General features: G+C 39.3%; 1 protein-coding gene across 1 annotated transcript; it reads left to right on the forward strand.

Moving 5' to 3' along the window:
* The first annotated feature begins 1,213 nt into the window (after positions 1-1,213).
* LOC108275229 (septin-8-A-like) lies at positions 1,214-10,694 on the forward strand. The gene is made up of 10 exons (NM_001329281.1): positions 1,214-1,420; positions 2,844-2,958; positions 3,619-3,814; positions 5,223-5,409; positions 6,455-6,616; positions 6,711-6,807; positions 8,046-8,214; positions 8,392-8,524; positions 8,764-8,930; positions 10,461-10,694. The coding sequence occupies exons 1-10, from the start codon at positions 1,391-1,393 to the stop codon at positions 10,468-10,470; spliced, it is 1,266 nt and encodes a 421-aa protein (NP_001316210.1). The 5' UTR covers positions 1,214-1,390; the 3' UTR covers positions 10,471-10,694.
* The last annotated feature ends 326 nt before the right edge of the window (positions 10,695-11,020 follow it).

Genomic DNA, 11,020 nt, shown 5'->3' on the forward strand with positions numbered 1-11,020 from the left:
TGGATCCATTTTAGGGACGTCAATGAAAACCATGTATACAGTTTATATGGTTATTATTGTTCGGGAGGCAACAATCACTTGGTCATAACTATATCACCTGCAAGTAATAAAAACAATCGGAGACATACTTTCACAGAAAAATAATCAATGATGGGGTGGTGGGATGTGGCCCAGTGCAAAGTAGAGTACTGTTACCATCCTGAAGTTACTTATTTTCCTATAGCATCACATTCCAGGAGTTTTATTCGTCTTATACCACAGCAATATGTGAAAAAAATAGAATTTTCTATTAATAAAAAAAATGACATATCAGTTTATTGTTACATTGATGGTTGTGGAACATCCATGGGACAAGTTAGTTTTTGTTATCATGTTATAGCAGCTATAAACAGTCTTTCCCTCACTAGCTTCTCTGTTTTTTTGTTCTCTCTCTTGTAGTTAATAAGGCAAAAAAAGAAAAAAAGGCAAAAAAGGCAAAAGGCAAAAAAAGAAAAAAAAGAAGAAAAATACAGCTTGTTGTATTAGTGAAAACCCGGAAAGTGCAAACATGAAGACTTTCCCATGCCTTTTCCCATTCCCATTCCCATTCCAAAGCACTGACACTGGAGACTCCTTCCATAAATGTTACAAACAAACATCTCCTTGCAGAATACTTTACCGTATCAGTAATTATACATTTATACTATAGCATATTTGCCTCGCACCTCCAGGGCTGGGGATTGACCCTGTGTGCGGACTTTGCATGTTCTTCCCGTGCTTTGGGGGTTTCCTTTGGTTTCTCCAGTTTCATCCCCCAGTTGTAGGCTGATTGGCATTTCCAAATCCTCTATAGTGTGTGATTGTGCCCTGTGAAGAGTTGACACCCCGTCCAGGATGTCCCCCACCTGTCCACTGGAATAGGCTCCACGCTTCTCGTGACCCTGTGTAGGATTAATAAAATGGATGGATGTATGGACGAACACTTTGTTAAATAAAAACACGTTTTTGAAATCTGTTTTCCCAAGACACAAACCACAACCGAACCATACTGAGGAAAAAAAATGCAGAGTCATCAATCTGAGAGCACTATTAATGCTAAAATACACCTTTGGAGTCCATCATTCCGACCAATCGGATTTGAGAATTCGACAGCACCATGCTATATAAAAACTGTATCAGTTACTCTGGAGAGTCTGTTCAACAGCCTGGCAGAAAGTCGCTGGCATGAGGCTGGCGTGCTCGGAGGATGGCATCTCAGCTTCACCAGCTGCATTTTAATGTGAAAGGGGAGTTCCCATGAGGGGCCCTGCTGAAAGTGTCGAGCTGTAAGCTGTTTAGGCTTCAGAGAAAACTAAGCATCAGAGACAGAACAGATGAGTCTGAAGACCGTTGGCTTCTCTGATATATCAGCATGGCTGCCGTGGACGTAGACACATACCGTGTAAGTGTCCTTTTATTTGTTATGTATTGTCGTGATGGTTCGCTCTCTGCAGATACACGAATTTGAAGACATTTGAGCTCTGAGAACATTTATAAATACACAGAGACAACCTGCTTGGAGTTTTGATGATTTTTTTTACTTATTCCTCTTGGTCAAAATTGCAAGATAGTTTTCTCGTTATCACATGGGGATGTTTAACATTCTACATTATTCACTGTACGTCATAATACTGTATTTGCTGTATCATGTATGTATATAGGGTACAGGGTTGCCAGATCCTGCAGTGTTTTTCAATAACCGTCATGACATTTAACAAAAGTGGAACTTTGATTGATGAGCGTTTTCACAAAGCAAGAGTAGGGACACTGTGTTTCACGAAGGGAGGGATCTATAAAGAGGCCTTTATGTCCCTTGTGTGTTTGTGTATGTGTGTGGCTGGGTGTGTGTTTTGAGAGCAATGTGCCAGTGTGTGGAACGGCCTGCTGTGTGAAACACTTTTCTTGTGTTTGGACAGAAGCTGGCACTCTGAATGTGTCAGCGGGCTGCTTGGTGCTGGGGATGGTCTCGTCTCTGCCATGAGCCTCACATCTCCATTCAGCCCTGTTTCACATCTAAATGCTTCCTTTATTGCTGGACTGCACACCATCCATGTAGAAAAAAGTTTACAGCTGCTTTCGTTTCTGGCTTTTCAAAAATAAACAATGTATCGCCATTTTATGGTTTATTTACAAAACATCTATTTGGTACTTTATTTATTTGTTTGTTTGTTTGTTTATTCGTGATTTATATTTATTTATTAGTTTGCTGTTTGGTGGTTTACTGTTTATTTGTTGGTTTATATTCATTGATTTGTTTGTTTGATTATTATTTTTTTATTTGTTTGTTTATAGGCATGTATTCATTTCTTTGGTGCTTCAGTATTTGTTTTTACATATATTTATTTGTTTGTATGTTTCTTGTTTGTTTTGTGGTTTATCACTTTTTTTGTTGGTTTATTTGCAAGTATTTATTTGTTTGTGCCGTAGGATGGAGACGAAGGCGGATGCAAGTGCAGATCATTTATTGTGTAAAGTACAACCAAAACAAAAGAAACTGTGAAAACAAGAAAGATAAACATGCACTGTTGAAACAAGGCAAGAGGTATATAGACTATAATACAGTATATGTGCATACGACAACAAAAGCTTGACGGCAAGATGCTGAAAAGCTTGAACTTATATAAGGTATAATGAGACACAGGTGAGAGTGATTAGTAAGGCATGTGACGTGCTGGGCCTGATGGGTAGTGTAGTTCTGTGCTCTTTGGCGCTACCATGACAGTTTGTTTGTTGTTTTGTTTTTATGATTTGTTTGCTTGTTGTTTGTTTGTACATACATCATGTAATATTTATAAAGTGTTTGACTCCTTTCTCTCACCGCTCAGACTGAAGAAAAGAGGACTCTGACTCTCGGCGGCCATGTTGGTTTTGACAGCCTCCCGGATCAGCTGGTTAGCAAATCAGTGTCTCAAGGCTTCTGCTTCAACATCCTCTGTGTGGGTGAGCAATAACTATAATGTACTTCACAAACTCACATCAGGGGAACGAGTACAGATTCTCAGATCACGCAGAAATAAGTCTAGAAATTCCTTATAAGATTCATTTGATTCATTTGTCTTTGACACATGATCTAATGAATCTACAGGAATCTATTTCAGGCTGGCTGTCACTCACCCTGTCTCTCTCTGTCCACTTACAGAATGCAAAACACCTTTACTGAGTTCTTTCAATTACCCTCAGCTACGCTAACATACTCTTCTCTTTTTCCTCTGCCCTCAATTCTGATCTTTTGACCTTAATTTTCTCCTCATAAACAGACAAAATTACCCATCTCCCAAAAAATAATAAGCACATAACTAAAATGGAGGCATACAAGATAAAATCTCAGAGATGTACCACAATCAGTGACTGGTACAGCTTTTGAGCGAAACCATATTACATTTACATTTATGGTATTTTGGCAGATGCCCTTATCCAGAGCGACGTACATTTATCTCATTCATACATCTGAGGAATTGAGGGTTAATGGCCTTGCTCAAGGACCCAACAGTGGCAGATTGTCAGTGTTGGGGTTTGAACAACCTTTCACAACCTTCTGAACAGTTTACCAATGCCTTAACCACTGAGCTACCAATGCCATATGGGCTGCTTCCTTTTCAGGTGAAACTGGGATTGGAAAATCAACATTAATGAACACTCTATTTAACACGATTTTTGAAAATGAGGAGGCCAGTCACTATCAAAGTGGGGTGTATTTACGACCCAGGTCGTATGAGCTGAAGGAGAGCAATGTGGACCTCAATCTGACGATCGTCGACACCGTGGGGTTCGGTGACCAGGTCAATAAGGAAGAGAGGTTTGTGGAATGCACACATTTAAACGCTCTGGACACTGATGGGTGAATAAAGTTTAAGCATCGGACATTTGTTCAATCTGGGAGCCTCTAAGAAATGAAACACAAATTTCCCAATTATCTTACAACCTGCCACTTAATAGGCATGAGTTTAAATTTTGGGTGGTCAAAATTTGCTTTTGTAATCAGGACATTGGTATTTTGAAATTTTCCTCGTTTCATTGAGAAAATTGATGAATTTGTGTCTTCTCATTCACATAAAATCAGAAAAAAAAAACCCAGGTACATTTGAAAAATATGTTGGTTTTTTCTGACCTCAAAAAGGATTACAACAGCATCAAGACATTGCTGGATGCCTGGAATTATGATGAGTATGGCTTTGAGGTCATTGGTGACTTCTAAATGGTGGCAGTCCTGATGGGTCTCCACGGAGGTTTTACCAAGTTTGTCAGCAGGGACACCAAGGTGAACTACCAAAGGTGGGCCTGGCCACAACGGACTGAGTTCGCTGTGGGAATGAACAACGTCAAGTGTTCAAAAGCAAAAGCAAAGTTTGAGGGGATTGATAGCCATTTTCTACAGCCCTCAGGCATAATCAATTAGAAAATAACACTTACTACCCAGGAACAAAAAATTTATTATATAGTGATAATTGTTAAGGGGATAATTGTAGATAAATCTACAGTTTTAAATTTGGTGGAACCCCGTGGAAGGATTTGGTGGAAGGTGCTGATGCCACCACTGAACATCAAATTGGGCCTTATGAGACTTCTTTCCTAAGCTATCTGAGGCAAAAGTGAAAGCCAGGGTCTTTGTCGGACCACAGATAAAGAAAATCCTGGAGTGCAAGTAATTCCCCAAGAAGCTCACTAGGAAGCTCACTTTGTCATAGTGTTTGGGGCTTCCTGGGCAATCACAAAGCTGAAAACGATGTGGAACTTGTTGAGATGGTGAAGAACTACAGCAAAGTGGGCTGCAGGATGTCCATCAAAGTCCATATCCTTGATGCTCATCTTGATAAGTTCGAGGAGAACATGGGGGAGTACTCAGATATACTGGACTTTGAATGCTGCTACCAAGAGCAATATAAGGAGGACATGATGGGACACTACATTTGGGCACTGCTTCATGAAAGTGATTTACAATCTAATTGTAAAACTCAAAACAATTCTCACTTCTACATCTTTAGTAGTGAAAATAGGTACATTTCAAAATACCAATGTTCTGGTCACAAAAGCAAAGTCTGAGGGGATTAATAGACATTTTCTATACTTTTGAGGCATAATCAATTAGAAAAAACTGTAATTGTATACAAATCTGCAGCTTTCAGTTAGAGCTCAGAAATGTTTAGTAAAATTATACATATGTCATTCTTTTATAAGGAAGTTATGTAAATGTATTTTTTCTGTAGCTATAAACCTATCACAGACTACATTGATGCCCAGTTTGAGAATTTCCTCCAAGAGGAGCTGAAGATCAAACGCTCACTCTTTAACTACCACGACACGAGGATCCACGCCTGCCTGTACTTCATCTCCCCTACAGGACACTCACTCAGATCCCTCGATCTGGTGACCATGAAGATGCTGGACAGTAAGGTAAGCTTGATCGCCTTTCATTTTTTCAAAAATTAAGTTATCAAGCTCTGTGTGCTTCATATGAACATAAATACTGTACAGTATACATACTCTGACATAACATTAAAACCACCTGCCTAATATCGTGTAGGTCCTCTTTGTGCTGCTAGAACAGCTCTGCCCCATCGAGTCATGGACTCCACAAGACCTCTGAAGGTGTGCTGTGCTATCTGGCACCAAGACCAGTAATTACAAAAAAGTAATTTGTGAGGTGGGACTTCCATGGGTTGGACTTGTTTGTCCGGAAACATCCCACAGGCGCTCGATCGGATTGAGTTCTGTGGGATTTGGAGGCCGAGTCAAGACCTTGAACTCTTTTTATGTTCCTCGAACCATTCCTGAACTATTTTTGCAGTGTGGCAGGGGGCACTGTCCTGCTGAAAGAAACCACTGATTGCCATTAGTACTTGGTCTGCAACAATGTTTAGGTAGGTGGTACGTGTCAAAGTAACATCCACATGAATGCCAGGACCCAAGGTTTCCCAGCAGTAGATTTCCCAGAGCATCACACTTCCTCTGCCAGCTTGTCTTCTTCCCATCTCTTCCCCAGGTAAGCAACGCACACGCACCCGGCTGTCCACATGATGTAAAAGAAAACGTGACTCATCAGACCAGGCCTGTTGCTGGTTCACTGGTTTCCTTCCTTGGACCACTTTTGGTAGGTACTAACCACTGCATACTGGGAACACCCCACAAGACCTGCTGTTTTTGAGATGTTCTGACCCAGTCATCTAGCCATCACAATTTGGGCCTTGTCAAAGTCACTCAGGTCATTACGCTTGCCCATTTTTCCTACTTCCAACACATCAATTTCGAGAACTGGCTGTTCAAATACTGCCTAATATATCCCAGCCCTTGACAGGTGCCACTGTAATGAGATAATCAATGTTATTCATGTCCACCTGTCAGTGGTTTAAGTGCTATGGCAGACTGGTGTATATGTGTAGTATATCTGTCAGCTCAATGGATCAGTTTATTTCCAGAGGCTTTTTGTAATCCTTGATAGGTGAACATCATTCCCATTATCGCTAAAGCAGACACAATCTCCAAATCCGATCTCCATAAATTCAAGATTAAGATCATGAGCGAGCTTGTCAGCAACGGCGTTCAGATTTACCAGTTCCCCACAGATGATGAAGCTGTTGCAGAAATCAACTCCTCCATGAACGTGAGTGAAACTCAAACTCAGAATGTAGACTGTTTGTAAACAGTTATTGTGTTTGTAACATTGTTGCGTCTGTGTGTCTGATTTTCTGTTTCAGGCTCATCTGCCTTTTGCTGTGGTGGGAAGTGGAGAGGAGGTTAAAGTGGGAAACAAACTAGTGAGAGCCAGACAGTACCCATGGGGAGCGGTACAGGGTGAGTACCTATACGGCAAGCCACACAGGAGAACTGCGTAGGTGCCATACTCCATACACACACCACCTTCATATTACTTGCACATTCCAGCAAGTCATGAGATTAACCCAGAATAAATCACATGACACTTTCAGATTCATGCTGCGTCCATGGTACATTGTAAGTGGTTATTTACACTGTCAGAGCACATCAAGCTTTTTACAGAACTGATACAGCAACGAGTGTCTATTGGTTCTGTTCTAGCATAGTGAACTTCAAACATTCATGTAACATTTTGGACTGAAATTGCAGCACAAGGAGCAACAGCAGACAACCGTGAATAACTTAGCAACAAGTTAGCTGGCTAACGTTAATGATAACTAATGTTGATAATTGTCTTCTCAAAACTTTGATCAGTATGGTGTATAATGTTATAGCTTGAACCAAGTACTTTATCTGTATATTAACTGATCTAAAGCCAGTACTGCTATAAACTCGTTAAAAAGTAGAGAAGGAGCGGCCATGTTGATTTGATGTCACGCTGAAGGAACTGGTAGTTGAGTTGAAAAGACTACCCTGAGCTGACGAGCTGAAATTTCTAGTTGAGTGGGCTTTTCTTGTGGTGTTTTTGTTACCGGTTGTAGGCATTATAAGTTGCAACCTCGCCTCGAAACACGGCATACAGTATGTTGACAAACCTGAGATCCTGGAATATCACAGAATTTCTCCAAAAAAATATAAATAAAAATCTGAGACGCACTAGAGGATAATCTGGTCAGTTTTACTCCCCCTGACAAATGTAAAACAAAGTCTCTTGATTTTTTAGGGTGTTCTTAAACAATTTTCCTTTCACATTATGCTGTGGTAAAGGATTTATACCCCTAGTCCAGCGGCGGCCATGTTGGCTTAAAGTAGTAAATATTAAACATTTTCAGACAGGTAGCTTTGCCGCCTCACATTTCCAGGTCCCCGGTTCGACTCGACCCTGAGCTGGGATTACGGTCTGTGTGGATTTCCTCTGGGTTCTCTGGTTTTCTCCCACTTCCCAAAAACACGCTAATGTAATAGATAGATACAATAAACTCTGGAGCCACTGCTTGTGGGAATAATTTCAATAACCATAAAGTGAATTTGGGGGCAAAGCTAGGTACTACATATTTGTTTTAAAGACTATAAGTAGTGTGTGTGTGTGTGTGTGTGTGTGTGTGTGTGTGTGTGTGTGTGTGTGTGTGTGTGTATGTGTGTGTGTTTAAGCGCAGTGGAGAATGAGAGCCACTGTGATTTTGTAAAGCTGAGGGAGATGCTGATCCGGGTGAACATGGAGGACCTACGGGAGCAGACACATGCACGTCACTACGAGCTGTACCGCCGATGTAAACTGGAGGAGATGGGCTTCAAAGACCCCGACACTGACATGCAGCCATTCAGGTACTGCCCATGGGTTGCCTTGTCCTCCATTCTTCCTCGAAACAAGCTTTACTTGAGACAAAAGTCATTGAAGAAATAATAAAAAAAAAAATCAGTTTGTCTAAACCAGTGTATTTCAAAGCATCCTTTGAGTCAGCAAGATTGTTTCCATCAGAACATCTCCCACGTCTCTCTCAGTCTGCAGGAAACGTACGTGGCTAAGAGGAGAGAGTTTGTCGCAGAGCTGCAGCGCATGGAGGAGGACATGCGGCAGATGTTCGTCGTCAAAGTAAAGGAGACGGAGGCTGAGCTGAAGGAAAGAGAGCGAGAGGTCAGAGGTCATGGGCGATAACGACTCTAAACTTCAGTTTAAAGGCTCTTACATGTGAATGTTCATGTGTCATCTGGTTCAAAAGGATGTCGTCATAATGTTATGGGATTTTAAATCTGCTGGATGACGTTACACTAAACACAGAAATGACGTTCTGGCAACTTTATGAATAGTGCAGCAGGTTTCAGTTGTAATTTCTGTAAAGTTCTATTAGTGTGTTCTCGTGCGTCTCCGTGCAGCTGCATGAGCGTTTCGAGCGTGTCAAGCGTATGCACCAGGAGGAGAAGAAGACTTTGGAGGAGAAGCGCAGAGAGCTAGAGGAGGAGATGAACTCCTTTAACAGGAGGAAGATGGCGGCTGAAACACTGCAGGCTCTCTCACTGCAGAGCTCCAAAGACAAGAAAAGGTGAGTTCTTAAACACAACGCTTTGCTCCTGTGTGTGTGTGTGTGTGTGTGTGTGTGTGTGTGTGTGTGTGTGTGTGTGTGTGTGTGTGTGTGTGTTATATGATATATCAACCAGCAACTATTAATATACCAGCATTTGCACCTTCCTTTGTTTTTTGTTTCCATCTAGATTTTCTGACTCACAGATTCGAAATTTGCATAAAACCATGTGGATGAAGGTCCCATTAGACAGAGAGAGACACAGCATATCTCACACCACAGGATTCTAATCTGGGGTTATAATCCGAGTCCCTCTGAGTTTAGCCTAGTGTTCAGCTCTGATTTTAGAGTCAGTGGGAGAAAAGAGAGAAAGAGAGAGAGAGAGAGAGAGAGAGAGAGAGCAGGAAATCTTTTTTATTTCTTAGTCGTCTTTCATTCCTAATTTATTTCTTAATCTTTCTTTCTTCCTTTCTTTCTTCCTTTGCTTCTTTCTTTCTTTCCTCACAATACTCATTATCCTTTTCTTTTTTATTACTTTCTTACTTGTCTTTCATTTGTAATTTATTTATTCCTAATTTTTTTATTTTCTTTGATTCCTAATTTTTCTTTCTTTCTTTCTTTCTTTCTTTCTTTCTTTCTTTACTTACATTAACCATGATCCTTTCTTTTTTATTTTTTTCTTACTTGTCTTTCATCCCTAATTTATTCTTTCTTTCTTTCAATCATTCCTTATTTATTTTTTATTTTTTCTTTTGTTCATTCTTTCTTTCTTTCTTTCTTGTCTTTCATTCCTAATTTATTTATTCTTTCATTCCTAATTTATTTATTTATTTATTCTTTCTTTCTTTCTTTTTACTTACATTAACCATGATCCTTTCTTTTTTTATTTTTTCTTACTTGTCTTTCATTCCAAATTTATTCTTTCTTTCTTACAATAATTTTTTTCTTTCTTTCTTTCTTTCTTTCTTTATTTCTTTCTTTCTTTCTTTCCTAGTTCTTTCTTTCTTTCTTTCTTTCTTTCTTTCTTTCTTGTCTTTCATTCCTAATTTATTTATTTATTCTTTCTATCTTTCTTTCTTTACTTACATTACTCATTATCCTTTTCTTTTTATTTCTTTTTTACTTTCATTCTGAATTTATTTATTTATTGTTTCATTCCTAATTATCCTTTTTCTTCTTTTTTACTTTCTTACTTGTATTTCATTTCTAATATATTCTTTCTTTCTATCTTTCTATATTTTTCTTTTTCTATCTTTCTTTCTTTATTTCTTGTCTTTCTTTACTTACATTAGTCATTATCCTTTTCTTTTTTATTTCTTTCTTACTTGCCTTTCATTCCTAATTAATTTTTCTTTCTTTCTTTCTTTCTTTCTTTCTTTCTTTCTTTCTTTCTTTCTTTCTTTCTACTGTTATCCTGAAGTTGGCAATTTTCTACTTATTATCGAACAACATACTGTGGTTTTGTAATTGTTGATAGTTACAGTTAATGTTGCAGACCATCTATGAAACATGTTAGTTCCTGTTATCACGTACACACTGTTCCCTCCCCAGCCTCTCTTGAAGGTAAAATCCTCTGCCCTGAAAACCTACTGACTCTTACAAAGCTCTGAAACTGGAGACTCCTTCTATGAATGTTAAGTAAACTTCTCCTTTACAGAAAGCTTCACCACAGCCATGATTATATACATTCTTAAGTAAAAAGTCTGTTTATTTTTAGTCTTAGCTCAAGTGGAATGTTCACCATACAAGTCCCGGTGAATGAGCTGTTACTATAAAATATATATACAGTGAGGGAAAAAAGTATTTGATCCCCTGCTGATTTTGTACGTTTGCCCACTGACAAAGAAATGATCCGTCTATAACTTTAATGGTAGATTTATTTGAACAGTGAGAGACAGAATAACAACAAAAAAATCCAGAAAAACGCACATCAAAAATGTTATAAATTGATTTGCATTTTAATGAGTATTTGACCCCTCTGCAAAACATGACTTAGTACTTGGTTTAAAAACCCTTGTTGGCAATCACAGAGGTCAGACGTTTCTTGTAGTTGGCCACCAGGTTTGCACACATCTCAGGAGGGATTTTGTCCCACTCCTCTTTGCAGATCT

The sequence above is a fragment of the Ictalurus punctatus genome, chromosome 14 (genome assembly GCF_001660625.3).
Source record: "Ictalurus punctatus breed USDA103 chromosome 14, Coco_2.0, whole genome shotgun sequence".
Lineage (NCBI taxonomy): Eukaryota > Metazoa > Chordata > Actinopteri > Siluriformes > Ictaluridae > Ictalurus > Ictalurus punctatus.

Coding starts and splice junctions, on each gene's coding strand:
- LOC108275229 (NM_001329281.1), top strand. CDS start 1,391: ATGGCTGCCGTGGACGTAGACACATACCGT. Junction 1,421..2,843: donor TGGACGTAGACACATACCGT/GTAAGTGTCCTT, acceptor CTCACCGCTCAG/ACTGAAGAAAAGAGGACTCT. Junction 3,815..5,222: donor CAGGTCAATAAGGAAGAGAG/GTTTGTGGAATG, acceptor TTTTTTCTGTAG/CTATAAACCTATCACAGACT.